The sequence below is a fragment of the Panthera onca genome, chromosome D2 (assembly GCF_046562875.1).
Source record: "Panthera onca isolate mPanOnc1 chromosome D2, mPanOnc1 haplotype 2, whole genome shotgun sequence".
NCBI lineage: Eukaryota > Metazoa > Chordata > Mammalia > Carnivora > Felidae > Panthera > Panthera onca.
This window is the reverse complement of record NC_138349.1, coordinates 45875983-45897447: the sequence shown is the minus strand read 5'-3', so window position 1 is coordinate 45897447 and position 21465 is coordinate 45875983. Positions and strand designations below refer to the sequence as shown.

The window sequence follows — 21465 nt, the reverse complement described above, 5'->3', positions numbered from 1 at the left end:
CTCTGAGCTGTCAGCACAGAGCCTGACGCGGGGCTTGAACTCACAGACCGTGAGATCATGACCTGAGCCGAAGTCTGACGCTTAACCAACTGAGCCACCCAGGCGCCCCTAATGTCTGTTTTTTAATTGATGTATTTAGACCATTCATATTTAAAGTGATTAATGATATAGTTCAATTAATATCTTCCATATTGATAACTTTTAAATTCTTTGCACCTGTTTTTGGTTTCTTTTGCTCTTTCTGTTTCTTCCTTCTCTGGTTTTAGTTATTTAGTATGATTCCATTTGTTTTCCTCTCCTAACATCCCAATTATACTTCTTTTTATAATTTGTTAGTGGTTACCCAAGATTTGACAATATGGATTTACAATTAATCTAAGTCCACTTTCAAATAGCACCTTACCACTTCATGGTTCATCCAGGTATTTTATAACAGTGTATCCTCAATTCCTTTCTCCTGTTCTTTATAAAATTGCTGTCAATCATTTAATTTGTGTACATACTATATCAAAAATATATTATTATTTTGAACATTTTTCTATTTGATCTATTAATAAGAAAAATAAAATATTTTAATGTACTTTTTTTATTACTTCTCGGCATTTTTCCTTCTTTATGTAGATTTGAGTTTCTGATCTATATCATTTTGTTTCCCCTTGAAGAGCTTCTATTAAGGTCTGCTGGTGACGAAATGCCTCAGTTTTTTGTTTGTTGGTTGGTCTAGAAAATCTATATTTCTCCTTTATTTTTGAAAGATAATTAAACCAGAGATATATTTTCAGTTTGGTGTTTTTTGTTTTGTTTTGTTTTTAATTTGAGAGAGAGAGAGAGAAAGCACAAGCAGGGGAGAGGTAGAGAGGGTTGGGGAGAGAGAGAATCCCAAGCAGGCTCCATATGGAGTCCAGCTTGGGGCTCATTCCCATGACCCAGGGATCATGACCTGAGTCAAAATCAAAGAGTCAGACATTCAACTGATTGAGCCAACCATAACCCCCTATTTCTTTCTTTTAACACTTTTAGTATTTTACTATTGTCTTTTCTTGTTTGAATGATTTCTGGTTAGAATTCCACTGTATTTGTTTATCTTTTTCTTCTATAAACAAGGTTTTTATTTATTTTTTAATTTTTGACTTTGTTTTCAGCATTTTATCTTTGTGTTATTTTTTTTCTTTCTTTACTTCTTTTTTCCTTTTAAAAATACAGTTTGAATATGATATGCTATGATATAGATTTTTTTTTTGGTATTTATTCTGTTTGGTCTTTTGGTATTCTGTGAGCTTCTTGTATCTATGGTTTGATGTCTGTCAATAATTTTGGAAAGTTCTCAGTCACTATTCCTTCAAATCTTTTTCCTGCTCCATTTTTTTTCTTTTCTTTTAGGAACTCCAATTATGCTTATGTTATACCATATAAAATTACTCAACAGTTTTCAGTATTATCATTCATTGTTTCCTTTCTTTCTTCCTTTTTTTTTAATATTCAGTATTTGTTTTGTGTTTCATTTCAGGAAGTTTCTATTGATTAATAGTCAAGCTCCCCTGATTCTTTCCTCGATTGTGTCCAATCTAATGATGAGCCTATCGAGTGCATTCATTAGTTATGTTACAGTATTTTTTATTTATTTCTAGATTTCTAGATTTACTTTTGAATATTTCATAGAGTTTCCATCTCTCCACTTACATTACTCATCTGTTCTTGCATGCTGTCTACCTTTCCCTTCACAGCCCTAAGCATAGTTATCATGCTTTTTTTTTTTTTAACATTTTTATTTTTGAGACAGAGAGAGACAAAGCATGAACGGGGGAGGGTCAGAGAGAGGGAGACACAGAATCCGAAACAGGCTCCCGGCTCTGAGCTGTCAGCACAGAGCCCGACGCGGGGCTTGAACTCATGGACTGCGAGATCATGACCTGAGCCGAAGTCGGCCGCTTAACCAACTGAGCCACCCAGGCGCCCCATATCATGCTTATTTTAAATACCATGTCTGATCATGCCAACACTTTTATGGTACCTGATTCAAGTTCTGGTGCTTACTTTGTCTCTTCAGACTTCATTTTTTAAATATACGTATATTCTAGTATGCTTTTAGATTTTTTGGTTAAAAGGTAAACATGATACGTTGAGTAGACCTCAGGTAAATACATGTTTAGTGTAGGTTCTATGTTAATCTGGATAGCAGCTGGGTTTCATTTAATGTTTGCTTTAGCTATAGATGCCAGGGGCTTTAAAATCAGCTAATGTCTTTTATTTGTTTTATTTATTTGTTGTCTTGTTTTGTTTTTAGTTGTGTCTTTGGGTTCTCCTAAGAACTCCTTCTTAAATAGAGTGTGTGTCTTATAATTTGTCAGCTGTAATCTACTGTTATTATAGAGGAGTCCTACTGATGTGGTGTTAAGGAGTAGTGGAGGGGAACTCATCTATAATCTTATGATTATATTTCACTCTTTTACTGGCGTATGACCATGAGAAGTGTTTCTTCACTTTTTTCCCACTTATGTGAGACAGGAAGGGTACAGGAGCAGGGACTCAGGGGGGAAACTTCCCTCAGGTAATATAATGCTTTGATAATGTCTTTTTTCATGTAGAAACAGCCATTTCAAAATGGTTACTTTCACCCTACCCATGTCAGATATGAGATGATTTTTTTTTTCTCTTTTTTGGTTCTTTGTTCTGCTCTAGGTAAGCTGATCTTGACCATAGTTCTTGTATTGTCTTGTCTGTCCAGATTTCAGAGTGGTGGTTTGTCATGCAACTTCAATTACTGAATGGATATAAGAACAGTCATTGATTTTCAGTTTGTTCAGCTTTTTTCTTATTGTAGGGACAGGAATGACAATTTTTAAGCTCTTTATTTGTCAGAACTGTAAACTGGAATATATCTCTAAATTCATTTGAACCAATATGTATAGAATATTAGTTTGAACGATTACCAAGTGATTTGTATATTTTTAGTGTTCCATATGTCTCAACCAACCCTGGATAGGAATACAGCAACTTAAACCTGAATCTCATGTTAAGCACAGCCACTAATGAAAGATTCTCATAAGGTCTGTGTGAGAGAGGAAAAATCCAAAATAATAAATTTTGAAAATAAATTTGTGTTAATTGACCAAAATAGTATAATTGAAAGCAACTGTATGACAACAATGCAAGCATTTGAAAGAAAAGATTTAGAACATATTATCTATTATAGATACTATAAATAAGCAAACCAAGAGGTTGAGTCTATTCAAAACTTTCATCCAGGGTTTTGAAAAAGAGCCTTTTAGCTTTCATGATCAAAAATCTCATTCAAAGCAGAGGCTATATGCACCTCATATGTTTACTGCAGCATTATTTACAATAAGCAAATTATGGAAGCAGCCCAAGTGTCTGTCCATAGAATGGATAAAGAAAATGTGAGGTATGTACACACACACACACACACACACACACACACACACACACTGGAATATTATTCAGCCATAAAAAAGAATGAAGTCTTGCCATTCACAATTACATGGATAGAGCTAGAGAGTATAATGCTAATCAAAATAAGTCAGAGAATGACGTATACAATGTGATTTTTCTCACATGTGGAATTTATGAAACAAAATACATAAACAAAGGAAATAAAGGAGATAAACCAGAAAACAGATTCTCTAGAACAAACAGAGAGGAGGTTGGTTACCAGAGGGGAGGTTGGTGCCTTATGGATGAAACAGGTGATGGGATTAGGAGCACACTTATCTTGATGAGCTCTGAGTAATGCATGGAACTGTTGGATCACCATATTGCACACCTGAAACTAATATAACACTGTATTTTAACTACACTGGAAAATAAAATAAAAACCAATTGGAATTTCACACACACCCCCTAAAGGCAGAGGCTCTGAACTAATGGCCCCAACACATAATTAGTCTGTTTGGCATACATTGCTTTAAAAAAAAAAATGAATGGCTTGCTGACTTTCAATGATTCAGTGATTTCTCTAGAAAATCTAGATGCTCCGGAAACACTTGGTTGATATTGCCCCCACAGACCTCTGGAGGAGCACAGACTTACCTCCTTCCATTTGCCACAGATACCTCTAGATTATATCACTTGTTTCTGTAGCTGAGCCTTCCAAGCAAGTTTGTCTTCTAAATGAATTTATTAAAAGTTGGGATTAAAGGGGCGCCTGGGTGACTCAGTCGGTTGAGCATCCGACTTCGGCTCAGGTCATGATCTCGTGGTTTGTGAATTCGGGCCCTGCGTCCGGCTCTGGGCTGACAGCTTAGAGCCTGCAGCCTGCTTCAAATTCTGTGTCTCCCTCTCTCTCTGCCCCTCCCCTGTCATACTCTGCTTCTCTCTGTCTCTCAAAAATAAATAAATGTTAAAGAAGTTGGGATTAAAAACCAAACAATCAAACAAACCCCTAGTCAGTCTTTTATAAAACCTGAAAGTCAGGGGCGCCTGGGTGGCTCAGTTGGCTAAGCGGCTGACTTCGGCTCAGGTCATGATCTCGCGGTCCGCGAGTTCGAGCCCCGCGTCGGGCTCTGGGCTGATGGCTCAGAGCCTGGAGCCTGCTTCCGATTCTGTGTCTCCCTCTCTCTCTGCCCCTCCCCATTCATGCTCTGTCTCTCTCTGTCCCAAAAATAAATAAACGTTAAAAAAAAAAAAAAAAAAAAATTAAAACCTGAAAGTCAAATAGAAGGTCACAATGTTGGTTACATTCCAGTAACATGTCCATTCAATTCACTTTTCCCATGGTGGTTTGTAATAATTGACATTAATCAGTCAAAAAAAAAAAGCACACATGAAGGTATTTACATCATTTTTGGATCTTTAAAATTTTGGATTATTGACAATAACCATCTTTTCCAAATTATTTCCATATCTTCTTTTTTATTCTGTGTCAACTTACTCCATTTTGCAAGAAGTCTGACCAACTTCTCTAAATCCATTTTGTAGATTATGATTCAAGACATGGTTATTACTGCCACTATGTGGTTTGTTTTGGAAGTACTTAAAAAAGCAAACATTTAGAGATTGCCATCTTAAGGTTAGTTACATAACCTTGACATTTTGCCTAGTCTCAATAGCCCATATCCACTGATACACTTTTCCCCAAGGAAAACATCCAGTTAATAGTGTATTTTCCTTTTTTTATTTCATCTGTGTCCTGTGTGGTTGCATGGGAAACACACAGACATGCAAACACACACAGAAATATATATGCACATACAAAATCTATATATGTTTTCGTGTGTGTATACACACACACACACACACACACATATATATAAAGCTAAATATATGTGTGTGTTTCCATATATATATACACACATATGTGTATATATATAGATAGGTAGATACACACAACATGTGTGTATCTGCTGCATTTTTCTTATTTATGCAAATTCCTTCATATTATGCAAACTTTTTTTAATGTTTACTTTTGAAAAAAAGAGAGAGACAAAGCATGACTGGGGAGGGGCAGAGAGAGGAGGAGACACAGAATCTGAAGCAGGCTCCAGACTCTGAGCTGTCAGCATAGAGCCCAACACAGGGCTTGAACTCATGAACCACAAGATCATGACCTGAGCCGAAGTCAGATACTTAATCAACTGAGCGACCCAGGTGCCCTAGGCATACTTTTTTATACCTTGATTTTATTCTTTTCAATAGTTGTATAGTTTTTATTTGTGGGTATTTCTATTGTTTCTAACTGTTTTTATGGTTGTTTTCTGTTTTGTTATTAAAAATTGCACACACACAAAAAAAAAAAAAACAAAAAAGAAAGAAAGAAAAATGGGGCACCTGGGCGGCTCAGTCATTAAGCATCCAACTTTGATTTTGGCTCATGTCATGGTCTCATGGTTTATGAAATCAAGCCCCACAACCAGGCTCTGTGCTAACAGCCTGCTTGGGATTCTCTCTCTCCTCTCTCTATACCCCTACCCTAGCCCTCCCTTCTCTCTCAAAATAAATAAATACACTTAAAAAAAAGAGAAAATAAATAAACTTTAAAAAAGGAAAAATTGTACCACTGACATACGGTAGTGATGATATCATTTTGAACTTTTATAATTTTACTAATAATGATAAGTCTTAGGAGTAATATTCTGGATCAAAGAGTGTGTATATTCAATATTTTGGAACATATTGAAAATTTGTACCCCAACATATTTGCACCAGGTCTACTTTTCTTGGATCTGTAACTTTACTAGATCTTCTTGAAATTTAATTTCTCTATTCTGAATTTTATCCCTTTGCAAAATATGTGCAGTTGTATACCTTTTCATATGTATATTGCACATCTGTGTTAATTGTTCTTTGAAATTCTTGTTCATACATTAGATATGAATATACAGACTTTGAAATTTTCCCTGGATTGGTTAGCACTCTAAAAATGTCATTTCTTGGGATAGTTTTTATGTGGAGTTTCTGGAAAAGAAACTCACTAGCCTTTGTTGCTTGTTCAAATGCTGTGTGTCCAGAGAGTATTAAACTTGACAACGTGCTGCCTGGTTGAGATGCCATGTGATGCTTTCCTTGGGACAAAGTTTTTCTTAATGTGTCACCTCTATAGGTTTTCCGAAAGTCTCCTGAGCCTTGTATGTCAAAGGTGAAACCAAGGCTTAATAAATATAAAGAGTGAAATGCTTACAAATTTCTCTTGTTAAACACAGTAATTACTTGGTAAATGCTGAAGGAGGGGAATGGTGGAGGTTGGTGGACAGAAACTCTGAATCAATATTTTCCATAATTCTGAGAATTTTCTGGGGTTCACTCAATCAGCATTTATTGAATCCCTACTACTAGTAGTCCAGGTACTAGTTAATTTTTTTTGTGTATAAAATGTACATTGAATAAAAAATATTTGTGTTCTTGCCTGTCAGGCACAGTGTGCCATGGGTGTAGACTGAAATGAGAAGACATATTTAAAATTCTAAGTGAAGAACCCTCCTGGATGGACCTTTATCTAAGCACAGAATGTTTGGAGGGAGGGCAGAGACTACTCAGTGTGTGAGAAATGGGGTGCAAATGATTTCTCTATCATTCTCCTGCTCAGGTGCCCAGTGGACAAGTTACTGGCAAGTTCGGCAACTTTTTCATATCTAGCTATGGTGTGATAGACCCTCCTCTCACAACTTATCCTCCAGCTCAACTCTGTGCATGTGGTTTCCCACAGTATTCAAAGGCGGAAAGGCATCCAGTGACTGCATTGGAGAAAATGATGGAGTCAAGTTTTGCCGGCCCCCAGTCATTCCCAGAGGTCCCTTCTCCTGACAGAGGAAGCCAATCTGTCAAACACCACAGGTACAGGTAGTTACTCATGGTGGGAATGGGCACGTTCACACTATATATTATGCTGGACAACACATGCCAAGGAATGGCAATCTTATTCAGAAGAGATGATTGTTCTTGCTTCCCCTATAGTTCTCCATGGAGTGGATGCTCAAACAGCTCACAGCAAGTAAACCAAAGATAACAGCAGGCAGCAATGTCCCTATAAGAAGCCTGAAGGAATTATTAACAACACCCATCAAAGCTGCAGACACAGACCAGTGAATTAAACAATTGCATTCTGAAAAACTATTAAAAACATGACTTTTCCTAGCCTGCCTTATCACCGTCTGCAAATTTAATGACGAATTCTTCCCTAGGTAGCTGATGTGACACCCTCCAGGTCTTCTAACATGGTTCTCACACAAGGAAAACTTTTCAGGGAGAGGAAGCTTGGCAGATCTTAACCTTGGGTTTATAAGATCTGTTACCAATGGGGTGGCACTCTTTTGCAAGCTGACCATAGAAATCGGGCTGTTTGGGGGAGAAAGCCCAAAATAAAGTTCTCTTATCAATTATGTAACATTCTGAGGCCAAACAAGTTCTTCAGCATCTTCCAGTCACATGCTGCATTTTACATACAAGAATCTGAAAATGGAAAGTCTTTGTTCCATACCAAGTGCCCAAGTTTGGGACTAATGCTATGTTTACATGCAACTGAATCTATAGCCCAAGTCTTTGTGGACGTTGTGGAATGATTTAAGAATCCTTTTCTTAGTGAGACATATGGTATTTAAAAATTTTTTAAAACATATATGAAAAGATTTAAGAAAAGGATAAGGTAAAAAAATAATATTGATTTATTGTGGTGAGCATTGAGTAATGTATAGAATTGTCGAATCACTATGTTGTATTCCTGAAATCGATATAACATTGCATATCAAGTATACATTTAAAAAGAACCTAAAAAAAAAAGTTGTTCCCAGCAATGACAGATAAATATTGTTGACCCTTAGTTTTCACATATCTAGCCAATGTTTTGAAAACCTCCATGACAGAAACACGCATTATACAAGGAAACTATCTTCTTCCTTGACTCTCAATGAGTCCTCTAAAAAAGGATTTTTCTTGAAGCTGACCACATTTACTGGGAGTTTTTCAGTCACTCTCGATACTAATCCTCATTATTGGATGGTGATTTTTTTTTCTTATTGTACAAGAGTAGATACTGAAATACCAAAGTTTTGCTAGGTTTTTTTTTTTAATGGTTTAAATATTTTCAACTTGGAATTGCAATATGTTTGGCTATTGGATAATTGCTTTTATTAACCACCAGTTCTGGCTTATATCAATTGAGGCATTTACAGATATTTGCCTGTTAAGAGAGCATTTTAGTTCACTGGATCTAATGGAAGTTCTTTAATTAAAAAAATAAGTCCAAAATTACCAGCCTTTTATAAGATGGATATTTTCTCCAAAACAACATTTCTCCTGCTGATTATAATACATGTTGAAGTGGTGTTCCAGCCAGCCGAGTAAAATAATTATGTATAATATTACTCTAGTACTATATGATGCCATCAATGTTTTAAAGTTGAAATGAAAAAGAATTACAGTTTCTAAAAAAAAAAAAAAAAAGAATTACAGTTTCTAATGTATTTGAGCTGCAAATACCCTACCCCTACTCCTTGTCTGTTGGCATACTCTCATCTTCAACTTGGCTTCTACTATATTTCTAGGAAAGACTCACAAATTAAATAAGGTCATCTTTAAGAAGTGTTCCTTTTTGTTTGGTTCAATGGCACTGCAGTATTTGTTGTCATACATTGTGTCCTGATAGATAGGCGAGGGTTGATTTATAAAGCGCTTTTAGAACTTTGTAAATTATAGTTTAATATATCATAGCTTTTGTTTTGTAAAACATGCAGTAGACTTAAACATTTTCATGATTGATAACCTGGTCACTGATTTATATATCCTGCAAACTGCTCTATAACTTCCCAAAAGCCACTGGGTTAGAAGGCTTGAACAGTTGATTGATCAATAGGTGAGGAACTGTTTTTTAAGATGGGTCACTAGTTCATACTGGAAGACGTTGTTGTGACAGTTTGGCTGGCTCTGCATAATTAATTTCTTTTTGTGCACTGCAAATATGACTTATTTGGATAACTCATAACAAAGCTATTAATTCAAAGCCATTATTTCTCATGTTTAGTTCAAAGGAAAAAAAATCCTCTTTCTTCTTAAAGAAAAATCTATTATGCCATGGCATACGTACTACATTATATTTTAGCAATATAACTCTTTTATAGAGAGCACATGTGCAGATTTTTTTTAGAGTGAAATAAGACCAGGGTTTTCAGTGATTAGTACGAGCCTTTGAGTTGTCACTTGTGGTGGAGAGATCAGGAGAACTCATGGCTTAAGCACCTACTACGCACCAGGCTCCATGCTAAACACGTTGTATAATTTCTCTCTTTTAGCCCTATAGCAGTCTTATGAAAATACTTAAGCATGATGCTGATACCCTTCTTTTGCACCTCTCCTACCCATATCTATTTTTTACTTTTTTTTGCCTTGTCCTGTGCCCTGAAAGAGCAGCAGTTTCCCTTGTCCTCTGGCTTCTACTGGCTTGATTTGAGGCACAGACAAGAGATGGGAGAGTGGAAGGGTACAGCAGCCCCGGCCCTTATTCACCCTCCCTCGCTGATTGGTTCCCTCAGCTGCATCCCTGGTCCCTCTTCCTGGGCCACAGTGCCTGCAAAGTGGCCCTCTCCTTAGAACTCTCCTTCTCTGTCCATTCGGGTAGTCCCCCCTCCCTTTGTCCCTTCAGTTATAGGGATAGTAACAGCTTCCCGTTGTTATTTGCCCGGACATACAGAATGTATCCCATGTTGGCTCCCCCCCACCCCTTACACACTGAAGACATGTCTGTAAGTTGTAAAATCTCCCCAAATGACCCAAATTAGAGTACCATCTCTTTCCCTTCAAAATTCTGGTAGAAATTCCTCCCCCAGTATCACACTGCTGGTAATGTACAGACCTGAGAGGACCCCCAGATGCAGCTAATTCCAGTGCCACAGCCTAAGTACCCCACAGATTCCATAGTAGCTTGTGGATAATACAGATAGAGGCCGAAAGGGAGGGGGGAAATAGCTATTATAACTCTTTGAACTTGTTGGCTTGGAGACCTAACTAGAGGTCCCATGCTGTCAACATATAGGAAATATTATGATAATGAATGAAGGTATAATATGTTGCAAGGTATGACCTGGTATTTGCACAAACTCAGGAAGCTAATGTTGGCTTGAAGAGTGTCAACTTTGATCAGTCACCTTGCCTAAACTAGGAAAGGGTCGATGGGGACTCAAATGTCAGGCCTCAAACTGATCTCAAATAATATTTGAGATGTTTTGTTTTGTATCTGTACAAAACTGTTAGTAGAACTAACAGTAATGTTGCTGGATGGAAAGTTACAGAACTCCAAATCACGTAGTGATATGGGTAAAATTACTTTGGGAGTCTGGTCCCTTTAGAACTTGATAGGTTTGCTGAAATTTTGAAAATATTTTTCATCTTTTTCTGTAGGGTTTTACTGGTATTTTTAGAAGGGCTTTTTTTTGTTTTGTTTTGTTTTGTTTAGAGTTAAATGAGAATGCAGCAAGAAATTCTAAGTTCACTTACTATCTGAACACTGCAGAACCAGTTTGACCACATAAACTGGCATCTCATGAAATGTCTACAACAGAGTTTCTCTTACTGTCCCCATGGTTGCAGGGTAAATTCAGTGGGGGTGGTGATGGGAATGGGTATGGGATACATAATTGGTCAAATTAGCCACTGATTTTTATAGAGTCTAGTGCTTTTGTTTAGCATGATCTATGTAGGAATCTCACGTAAGATGTATCCCATTTATGCCTTTTGCCCTTTGAAGGCATCTGAAACGTGGCTATTTGGGTATTTGGATGTATGAGTCAAATAAAATATGTAATCAGATGTTTATTAAAAGCCAGTTCAAAAGAAAACCAATGTAGTTTCTCAAGACTGAGGAGAATCTGAGGTAGTGAACTGGGAATTTAGCACATATGGTAAAGAAACAATGCCAACTCAAATGAGGTTTACTTATTCTACCATTAACACTTTTCCCTGTGAACTTTTCCCTGTGAATCCCTTTGAGGGTTCCTGTGTTTAATTTTTGTCAGTGTCTAATAACAAAACCATTTTTATTTTTATTAGAGAGGCAGCTACTATATCCTGGATAATGAGGGTGGCTGAGAATCAGGAGCTTGAGAACTCCTTAAGCCCACCTCTTATCTTTGGCTGGAAAGCTGCAATGGTTTTAGTCCATTGTACTTCAACCTAGAAAGCCAGAAACATGGGAATTTCTCTTTGTGTCAGTTTCTGCGAGGGTGAATGGATTCACCAACTTCTGATCTCCTCCTAGCAGATATTCTACAGTCATGAATGGAACCTAGAGTTTTGAGTGTCTGGGGTGAAAAAGCAGTGTCAGAAAAGTTTGAGCAGCCACCTGTAAGGTTATTGCTATGTTGGTTTTCTTTCATCCCAGCAGGAGTCTCTCCTCTTGCTGCAGCCCAGGGCAAAGGAGTGGTATGCTCCATAGAAATGCCTTCAGGAGGACACCCCCCTCGCCCCGAAGTAGGCTGGGTGGCATCGTGGGACCAGCATATCAGCAACTTGAGGAATCAAGGATCCCGGACCAGGATATGATACCTTGTCAAGGGTAGGTCTTAAAAGCAATGGAATTTAGGGAGGGTATCATTAATGCTCTAACTTTAAACTGAGTTATTGTGTTCCTTGGGGTTATATTGATTGATTTTGTCATTAATTGTCTCTTTATGCTTACTTCTGTATTTGTTCCATAAAAGGTAATCTAACTTAAAAGAATAGGTACAACTAAAATAGATATTAGGGAAATGTTAGAAAAATAACACTGGGAGCAAGTAAGTGTATAGATACCTAGACACATGTTATATAGTTGCTAAAACAACTGGAAATTTGTCTTTGATTTTAAAAAATAGAGATTTCTTAAGAGGATTAATGTATTCCTTCATTCTTAGGTTTGAAAAAAAAATAGTTAATTCTCTAATCAACATTGTCGGGCAATACTCCATTACAGTAACCTGTAATGTATTTATATATAGTATGTGCTTCCATCCAGAGAATTCTTGAGTGTGTCTCACTCAAAGTTGGCAGCGTATTGTCAAAGCACAACCTGCTGAACTCAGATCTCTAGGTTCATTTATGGTGTAGGTGTGGAAAGATGGGCTCCAGATACCATGGCTTACTACTCATTCTTGCAGTGCAAAAGGTGCCCTTTCCTCCGAGTGGACACTGACCTCATAGGGTTCATAGCATGGTGAGTGGAGGAGGATGAATTTTAGCCCCCATTCACCTAATTGGCATAAATTGTTCAGTCAAACATGGTAGCCCTTACTTAAACTTACTGGATTTTAAATCTCATCCTTGAAAAAATTTTATCTTTTGAGCTTAAGTTTTCTCATCTATAAATTGAGCAAAATCGTACCAGCCTTCCTATGGGTTGTTGGACAGATTTTTAAACATTACATGTGTAGAGGGCTTGTACCTGACACATAAGCAGAAAAGTAGTACTAGCATTTATTGTCACAGGAACTGCTCTAGAATTATTAATTTCAAAAGCCATGCAATCAGGGTTTATTCCAGAAATTTCAGGAATCCATTCCCTCACTCAAGCCAGGTTCTTGTCGTATCTAGTTTGTATCACTCTGGATAAGGCAGACCAGGTTTCTATGCTGCTTCGGACTGGCTGATCTTTCCAGGCTGCCCATATCAAACTGAAGGCCAAAGCAGGCAGGAGACTTCTATCAGAGAGACTTTTCTTCTCGGCAAGATACACATAAAGGAGTGCCTTGTCTGAACAAACTCAGCAACAGATTTCCTTGGGAAGACATTTGTAATTTTGAAGCAATTCCCAATGAACTGTAAAATACATTTGGTACAGATCTGGGGTGACAGTTGCAAATTCAACATAACAGCCAAGTTGTCCAAAATGTGTAATGCAAGTCAAGAAGCAGTTTGCATTTCTCTTTGCCTTATATCTAGAAAGGGAGTTTGCATTTAGCCTATAATTGTAATTAATCATGTTTCATAATTACTTTTCCTCTTGAATCACTTATCACTGGTAGTGATTTTTAAGTCACTAATAACGTTTGTCACTTAAGAATGAGAACAAGTGAGGGGAAATCAAGTTCAGAGATTTTTTAGGGTAGAGACAGAACCCAGCCTGTGGTGTCTTTCTTTCCATTCATCACTGTTACAGCTATCATCCCATATGTCCCGGGTATAAGGATGCTCTGAGCCTATGCCAGGCACAGGCTCGAAACATACATATACGAATCTTCAGAGATTTCCACGCAAGTTCAGGTATTGCTTTGTCTTCCACCTCCTGGGAGACTTACACTTACTGTCTGCATAGTGGTAGTTCTGTTTTGGTTCAATCATCATTGGGTTTGGAATATTCTCTCCAGCTGGCTGGCCACATGTATTTTCCTGTGTGTGATATGCACCTGATGTTGATAAATGGTGACTCTAAGTCACTGTGTGCTCAGCACAATGAATCTCAGGGAGCAATCTTATTCTCAGTTCTTGAAAACAGCTATTTTCCACTCCTGGGGGACTGACCGTCTCTCCGGACTGGAAATGGGATTGGTAATAGAATTTCACAGCTAAAGGCCCTCTTCAAATCTGGCCCTAGCCCAGAGGGGGAGTGAATGAATTTACAAGAGCTATCAGCCATCTGCTGCTTGTTTATCAAGTGTGTGGGCACTGTCTGCTAGTTAAGACTCCTGGTATATATGACTTCCCTCCTTGGTACTTACTTCAGCCCTGCTTGAACCCAGCACATATCTTAGGGAAGCCTGATGAAGGAATGAGGTGGAGAGGACATTCTTCAGGAGCTTCCCTCCCCCTCTCTGCCCCCATCAATGGACCCCTGACGACCATGGCAATGGCTTACAGAGCTTTGAACTAGTCTTTGTCAGGCAAATCAAACTAATGTATTCATATGCTAGACAGAAAGAAATGGAATCACAAAACTTGAATCGCCACCTTCAAAGTAGAAGGAGCCAAACTGTACTGCGTACCCACCTCACTTAGCTAGCAACTTGACAGACTTAAGTTATCCTTCGGGAATTTTAAAACTGAACACACTAAGGATAGCAGAGTTTAAATGACTAACGCAAGGTAGCATATCCCATGTAAAAGAACTGAGGTTGAATACTTAGCATTTCTGACTAAATGAACCCCCGAACCTGGAAAGAAATGTGCAGAAAATCACATTCATGGATGATGTGTACATGGAATCTCTTAAGTGTATGGCCCTGGAGGGAGAAGTGGGTTTCTTCAGTTTCGCCAGTTGATTCTCATGCCATGTGCTCCAGGAACCAGGGCTTGGAGTCCCCTACAGAAACACAGATTCCTTGGCCTGGCTTCTGAAGCCCTGGGAATCAAACCAAGTGACTAACTGTTGGATTTTTTCACCTTTAAAAGGATGCTTTGGCTCACGTAGTTACAAATGAAATGCACTGTGATTTCTTTGGTGAGGGATCTGAGGAAGGGCGACTCAAACTAGTATTTTATAGTCAATGAATGACAAGCTCATGGATCAAAACTGTGAAAGAGTCTGTGACTCTTAAGGGACACAGAACTCTGAAGTGTCTTCTGATCCAGAATCACATTAGAAATTTTGCTCTTGCTTAAACTTCTGGAGAGTAGTGTAGCTTCTCTCAAATACCAGCCCTGGGACCCTCACAGCAACTCTGAGAAGGAGGAGAGGATTTAATAGTGTGGATCTGGCTGAATAGCCCAGGGGCATTACTTCAGGTAGTCTCCAGAGGAATCCCCCTAGGGATTCCCACCTCCTTTAATTAATGAAAGAAATTAAAGTGCGACTACCATTGATTTAAGATTCCAGAGCTTGTAATGGTGTTGGGACTTAAAATCATGTCAGATCTACATTTTTGGAAAGTTCTAATTGTTTGTGGTGCCATCTCCATGTTATGGTAACATTCTAGATTTCAGTTATTGCCAGCTTGTGTCCCATACCTGACTTGTGAGGTGACACATAAGTCAATTGCAATTCCTCTTTTTCACCTAAATCCTTAATTTAGAAGGCTGCCCCAGTTTGGCTCAAAGTGCCTTTGATTATTTCATCGTCATGCCAACGTAGTCATGAAGCTACAGTTTACTAAAATCCTCTGAGATATTTATGCCTTTACCCAACAAGTTTAACAAGCAATGTTTAGATGCGGGTATAAGAATTTGCACCTATCACCATCACATTTCAACCTGTTAGATTCTACCCATTGATATATCCAGAAGATTATCTATATGGAATACAGTTGTATCTCAATTCTATTTCTTGGCTCTGTGAATGCAGTAACCAGACATTCTATATCTTCATACGTATTAATGATGCTAACAGGATGGTGCTGAGGACAGAACACAAAGCCCTGAAATCTGCCCCCTTTTTTCTTGTTGAAATTAAGTCATGGATCAGAAACTTTAGGGTCAGAGTTTCAGCCATATAACACTTATGTGAAAGGAATAAGACCACCCAGGGAATTGCCTTGTACATGGCTATACAATTAGATCGTAATTGTAAGAAAGATTATACATCCCTAAAAAGGTGTCCTAGTGCATCGTGGGATGCCCACTCATTTCTGGCTTTGCTAGGAAGAATTTCAATAAGACAATTTAGGATTAACTTGTTCCTCTGCCACTTACCAAAGGTATAATTTGAGGAAAGTCATTTGAGTGCCCCTTAATTTAGTTTATTTATTCATCACTGCATGGTAATAATAATAAATAAACCCATGTTTTAAAAAATTAAATGAGGTAATTAGACATAAGCATGCTTTTTAAAAACATTTTGCAAATGTCAGCCATTATTATGTTTGAAATGGACATTAACTGGGATATAAAGGGAGCATTTACCTTGAAGGTTTGTTCATGTATTCATGCATCCCTTCGATCAGGATTTATTGATTGCCAAGTCTGTATTAGGCATAGTAAAAGAGGATGGAGCTGCAAAGACACCTAAATGTGTTCCTCATGTATTTTCACTGTCTGGTGGAGAGACAGATTTCTGAGTTGCTCTAACTTGTGTCCTTACAATAAAGACCTCTGTTTAGTATGCAAGACACTTCATTGCAATTATTCTTTCCATTTATAAACATGATTTTTATTTACATTGTGGTGTAAGACAAGGGGAATAAGATTTATTATATAAAGGGTGGATATGTTTAGATTATGCTTAAATTTTAATGTTTAATTTAACATTTAAATTAAGGACAAATAAACCAAGAGAATGGAGACTACTGTTCAAGATCCCAGACCACATTTCTGTGAATCTACAACATACCTGCCCCCACTTTCTGGCACTGGAAAATTCACTAGCTGTGAACAGGCAATTAGGGGACTAGCCAGATTCTGGCATATTATTCAAAGGACTTGGAATGGCACGTTGGCATTCTTGTCAAGCTGTTGCCCTGCACCAACATAATACCTAAATTGGCTCCAGAAACCATGTGAAGAAAGCTGCTCTATAATCTGTCTAATGGATCTCACTTCACGTTCATCCCCAGAGAGGAATCATATGCCTCCATTCCCATTTGTAGGCTCAGCAGTCTGACAGTGAGGCATTTCTATAGAGTGCCAATGAAAATTGATTTGGTCCCCCTAAAGTCAGTGTGAAGCAGTAAAACTCAGGATGAGTTTTACTCATCCTTGATGAGTAAACCTTGATGCTTGATGTCGGGCTTCCTGATTGCCTCCAACTAGTGTGGCCACAAGTCTACAGACTAAACCAGGGCTGAGAGGGTGGTCACATGGATGGAGTGGAGTAATGCCGTTATGGGTTTCCTGTTTGTCACTATGGAAAGGCCACACTTACCTGCTCAATCCCCATTTACTTTGTATTCTAGGATAGAGGTCAGGAAGACTATACCCCACCTGCCTATACAGCTGTGGTGTGTTGAAAGATCCCTGGACTTCAAGTAAGAAGATCTGGGTTTGAGTCTCAGTCTGTCACTTATTTTCTGTGTGACCTTGGGCAAGTCACTTCACCTATCTGAGCTTCAGTTTACTTCTCTGTTTAACTGGGAGCATATTATCCGTCTCATGGGGTTGCTGTGAGAATTCAGTGAGATGGTGCATGTGGAAGTGCTTTGTTGACTGAATATTGCTCTAAGAAGCACAGCCGAAAGCAGAATATGTAACACTCGGTTTCTTTTTCAGGTATTCGTCCAATGGTTTAAAAACCCAACAAAATGCATCCATAAATATGCAACTGCCTTCAAGAGAGACAAATTCCTATTTTAATAGCTTGGATCAAAAGGACCTGATGGGATATTCATCTACAAGGGCCAGTTCCGTGCCCATCATCCCTTCAGTGGGTCTAGAGGAAACCTGCATGCAAATGCCAGGGATTTCTGAAGTCAAAAGCATCAAATGGTGCAAAAACTCCTACTCTGCTGATATTGTCAATGTGAGTATTCCAGTCAGCGATTGTCTTATAGCAGAACAGCAAGAAGTGAAAATATTGCTAGAAACTGTCCAGGAGCAGATCCGAATTCTGACTGATGCCAGGCGGTCAGAAGACTACGAACTGGCCAGCGTAGAAACCGAGGACAGTGCAAGTGAAAACACAGCCTTTCTCCCCCTGAGTCCCACGGCCAAATCAGAAAGAGAGGCACAATTTGTCTTAAGAAATGAAATACAAAGAGACTCCGCATTGACCAAGTGACTTGAGATGGAGGAATCTGTGCATTCTATGCTTTGCTCAACAGGAAAGAGAGGAAATTAAATACAAATTATTTATATGCATTAATTTAAGAGCATCTACTTAGAAGAAACCAAATAGTCTATCGCCCTCATATCATACTGTTTTTTAACAAAATATTTTTTTAAAGGGAAAGAAACGTTTCAGGAGGGATAAAGCTTACAACGAAAGCTTTTGGGTAGAATTCTGAATACAATTTCAGTTAGTCCCAACACCGGCCTCGTTGGCTCTTAGTAGATGTGGGTAATTCAGACCCTTAGCCCCACAGCACCAGTGTCCTCATAAAAAAGCATTGGCAGTTACCTGGTTTTAAAGAGATGAGCTGTATCCTGAGGGCGGACGTGCCAGTGAGCAAGTGGCCCTTGCCATTTGGCTTGCCAGTCCCAACCCCTAAATTTCTATTCACTCGACAGCCTCATCACAGGTTATGTCCTGTCAACAAATGTAGTGTTTTCTATTTCATTTTTGAAGAATGGCACAAAAACTCTGTAAGGGGGAGGGTAGGAGATAGAAGGACTAATTGGGGGACAATCTTCACTACTCTTATGTGCCAGCTTCCTCTGAAATTTGAAGGCACAGAATCTCAGAGGGAGGTGTGAAATTATTATAGAAAAAGAGACGAGAAAAATCACAATGTCGTGTCACTAAAATCATGCTAATAGAAAGAAGTGTTTTTCTTTGAGATTGTTTAGGGGCTCCAAAGGAGCATTTCTCAGTGTGTGCGTGCCCTTTGTGCGTGCGTGTGTGTGTGTGTGTGTCTGTGTGTGTGCGTGCACGTGCGCACAGGTGTGTGTCTGTATGTGCTTGCTCACTTGAGCACAGGTATGCTGTATGCACATGTGTTCATTGTGTGTATGTGTGTGCATGTGTGTGCATATTAAGCTTGCTAAAATTTGTTCTGAAACATCAGGGAATTTAATATTCAGAAAAGAAATTTCCCTCTCAGATCTGTTCACTTTGAATTTATACATTAAGTGTAAAATTCAGTTAGTAAGTTCTTAAATCAAGGTCACTTGCATGGCGGGGTCCTTTAAAACTCTTGACAATGTCAAGATCATTTTCTGGTGTGAATACTTTTGAGAGGAACAACTATTGGCTCATTAATGGTATCAGTATCACAAGGCAAGTTGAGGATGTGTGTTTACTTTGAATCATGCGTACTTAAATTATTTACACAGGCCAATTATCAAACTGAAAGTTACCCTTTGCTTTCTCATCATCCTCATTATTATTTATTTTGTAGCAAGTCTACTATTTGTGGACCAAGACATTGGCTTCTGTGGTTAATATGGAAAGAATAAATTGTTGAAATCACAAAGCCCAGACTTTTCAGTTCACAGGAAGCCCCCAAAAGAACAGTAAATTGTGTTGTATGTTCATTTGGAATAAAGCAATATTTTTACCACTGCTGAGGTGAACTGAAACTTCTCCTGAAGATTCGTCTGTTTTATTTACCCTTATTTTCATGGGGCATTCAAGGAAATTAGTGTTCACCTAACCAGTCTTTTCCAATTATTGGTGGTGTTGAGTTGTTATGTTTACACTGTTTTAAATAAAAAGGCACAGTATTTGAAAGTATATAAAAGATTTCTTTTACTGCAGTCTGGGAAGACTTTGGTTACATTTCCTTGTGGAAGATTCACATTACCTTGAAAGGGAATGTAATTTCTGAAACAAATATTGAATATATACAATTCTTTCTTGAGTTTATGTTGTTTCTGTTTAAAATACATAGCAAATTGCTCTTTGAGAACGTTCTTTAATAATAGACATATGCCATGTAGGGAAAAAAATCATTGTTTTCTTATCAACACTGTTTAGTGAAACTTCAAGGTCTCAAATATTGAAAAAACACTTTGGTAGAAATGCATTTTATATTTAACAAAAGATTTTGGTATTCATTAACTGTCCTATTATACTTACATTATTTTAAATATAGAGGTAATGCTGTTAGACTCTTAAAAGATTATTACAAATTTTTAATGTCTAGATCATCTAGGTTCCCATTTAAAAAATTGTATCTTTGGGAATATTTCAGAAAGGTGGTCTTCATTTACAAGTATATAAAAAAAATCCCATAAGCTGCGTATTCAATATGTTGGGTTGAAATTTATCACTCTTATCAAACACTAACTGGAAGGCCTCACAAGTCTTTTGAAGTCAACCTTGTTTCTTCGGTTTTTCATCAAAATGTTACCTGTTGCATAACTAAAGGATTCATACAGATTTCACCTAGTTAGCAGGTTATAATTACGTGGCCTGCAGCAGTCAAGTCAAATATTATTTTCTCTGAAAAGACTGAATATTTTCAATCAAATTTGAGTCCTAATCCAGCCCCCTACTCATTTTTTTTTAAGTGGAACCATACATTATATGATTATAAACACCTTCGTGCATCCTGATGAACATGAATATCAGGCATATCCACTGGCGGTCTGATGTAGTTTAGAGATATAGTTACTTCCTAATTGATAATCAAGACAAAATATTCCATGAAGAACAGGTATTAATGGTTATTTCATTAGTTATTTGTCTCCTTTTGGAATATGAAGCTCTCCTGTATAAAGGGTCCAAGACCAAAATGCACATATTTGGGCACCACCTGACAAGTGCTGATAGCATCAAGACTCAAAGTTGATATAACATGACAAACACCTGGAGCCATCGGTACCTTGTCCTTCAAGCTCATGTGCCTACAGAGAGGTGCTTATTTCTACAAGACACCCTTGATTTTGCTTCATGTTCCTTGACTTTGTTATGTGAAGATATTCGGAGATTTGTGATTAAGTAAGTTGCGGATTAGTTATTTACTGAATAATGAATGTCACTCATTATTTTTTTACTCTGAATCATTTTCTGATTAGTCTTCTTTTGATACATAAAGTATATGTTATTCTAAGTTGCCAGTGACTGCTGTGGAACGCTGTTGTGCAAAATATATGACCAATTTTATGCTAATGAGAAATAATAGAAATGATGTTGAATTGGCCTCCAAATTTTCTTTCTGACTTTTTTGGTACGTTATTAAATGCTCTGTTTTACACTCTAATCCAAAATTTACCTTGCTGTGAGTTAAGGACTTAATATTTGTCCATTTATTCCATCTCCAGCGATTCACATCATTTCTAAGTAGCAGTAGGTCTTCTGCAAGAGGAACAGCACTGATTTTAAAACTCCACAAATTAATCTCTTTTGATAATAATAATAGCATATCAGACCTACCAAAAAGAGAAAAGGAGGGCCAAGCAGACTTCAAGAGCGTGTACACTGGCTTCCGGATTAAATGATGGCTGCAATTTAAGTGAGCCCTCTGGCGACCACGGTGAAGGCTGTCAACAATCAGGTCTCCACCAGAGTCCGCTTGTTGTATG

General features: G+C 37.9%; 1 protein-coding gene across 10 annotated transcripts in view; it reads left to right on the top strand.

Annotated features, from left to right (window-relative positions):
* The window catches only part of NRG3 (neuregulin 3), a 1060434-nt gene extending 1040621 nt beyond the window's left edge, over positions 1 to 19813 (top strand). For 2 of the 10 annotated variants that reach the window (XM_060642319.3, XM_060642318.3), the window contains exons 7-10: positions 7160 to 7293; positions 11822 to 11995; positions 17238 to 17309; positions 17551 to 19813. In XM_060642319.3, coding sequence (XP_060498302.1) covers positions 7160 to 7293; positions 11822 to 11995; positions 17238 to 17309; positions 17551 to 18058 — 888 coding nt within the window. In that variant the 3' untranslated portion in view covers positions 18059 to 19813. The remainder of the gene's footprint in view (positions 1 to 7159; positions 7294 to 11821; positions 11996 to 17237; positions 17310 to 17550) is intronic. The other 8 variants (XM_060642327.3, XM_060642325.3, XM_060642326.3 and 5 more) reach the window with 6 other exon arrangements.
* The last annotated feature ends 1652 nt before the right edge of the window (positions 19814 to 21465 follow it).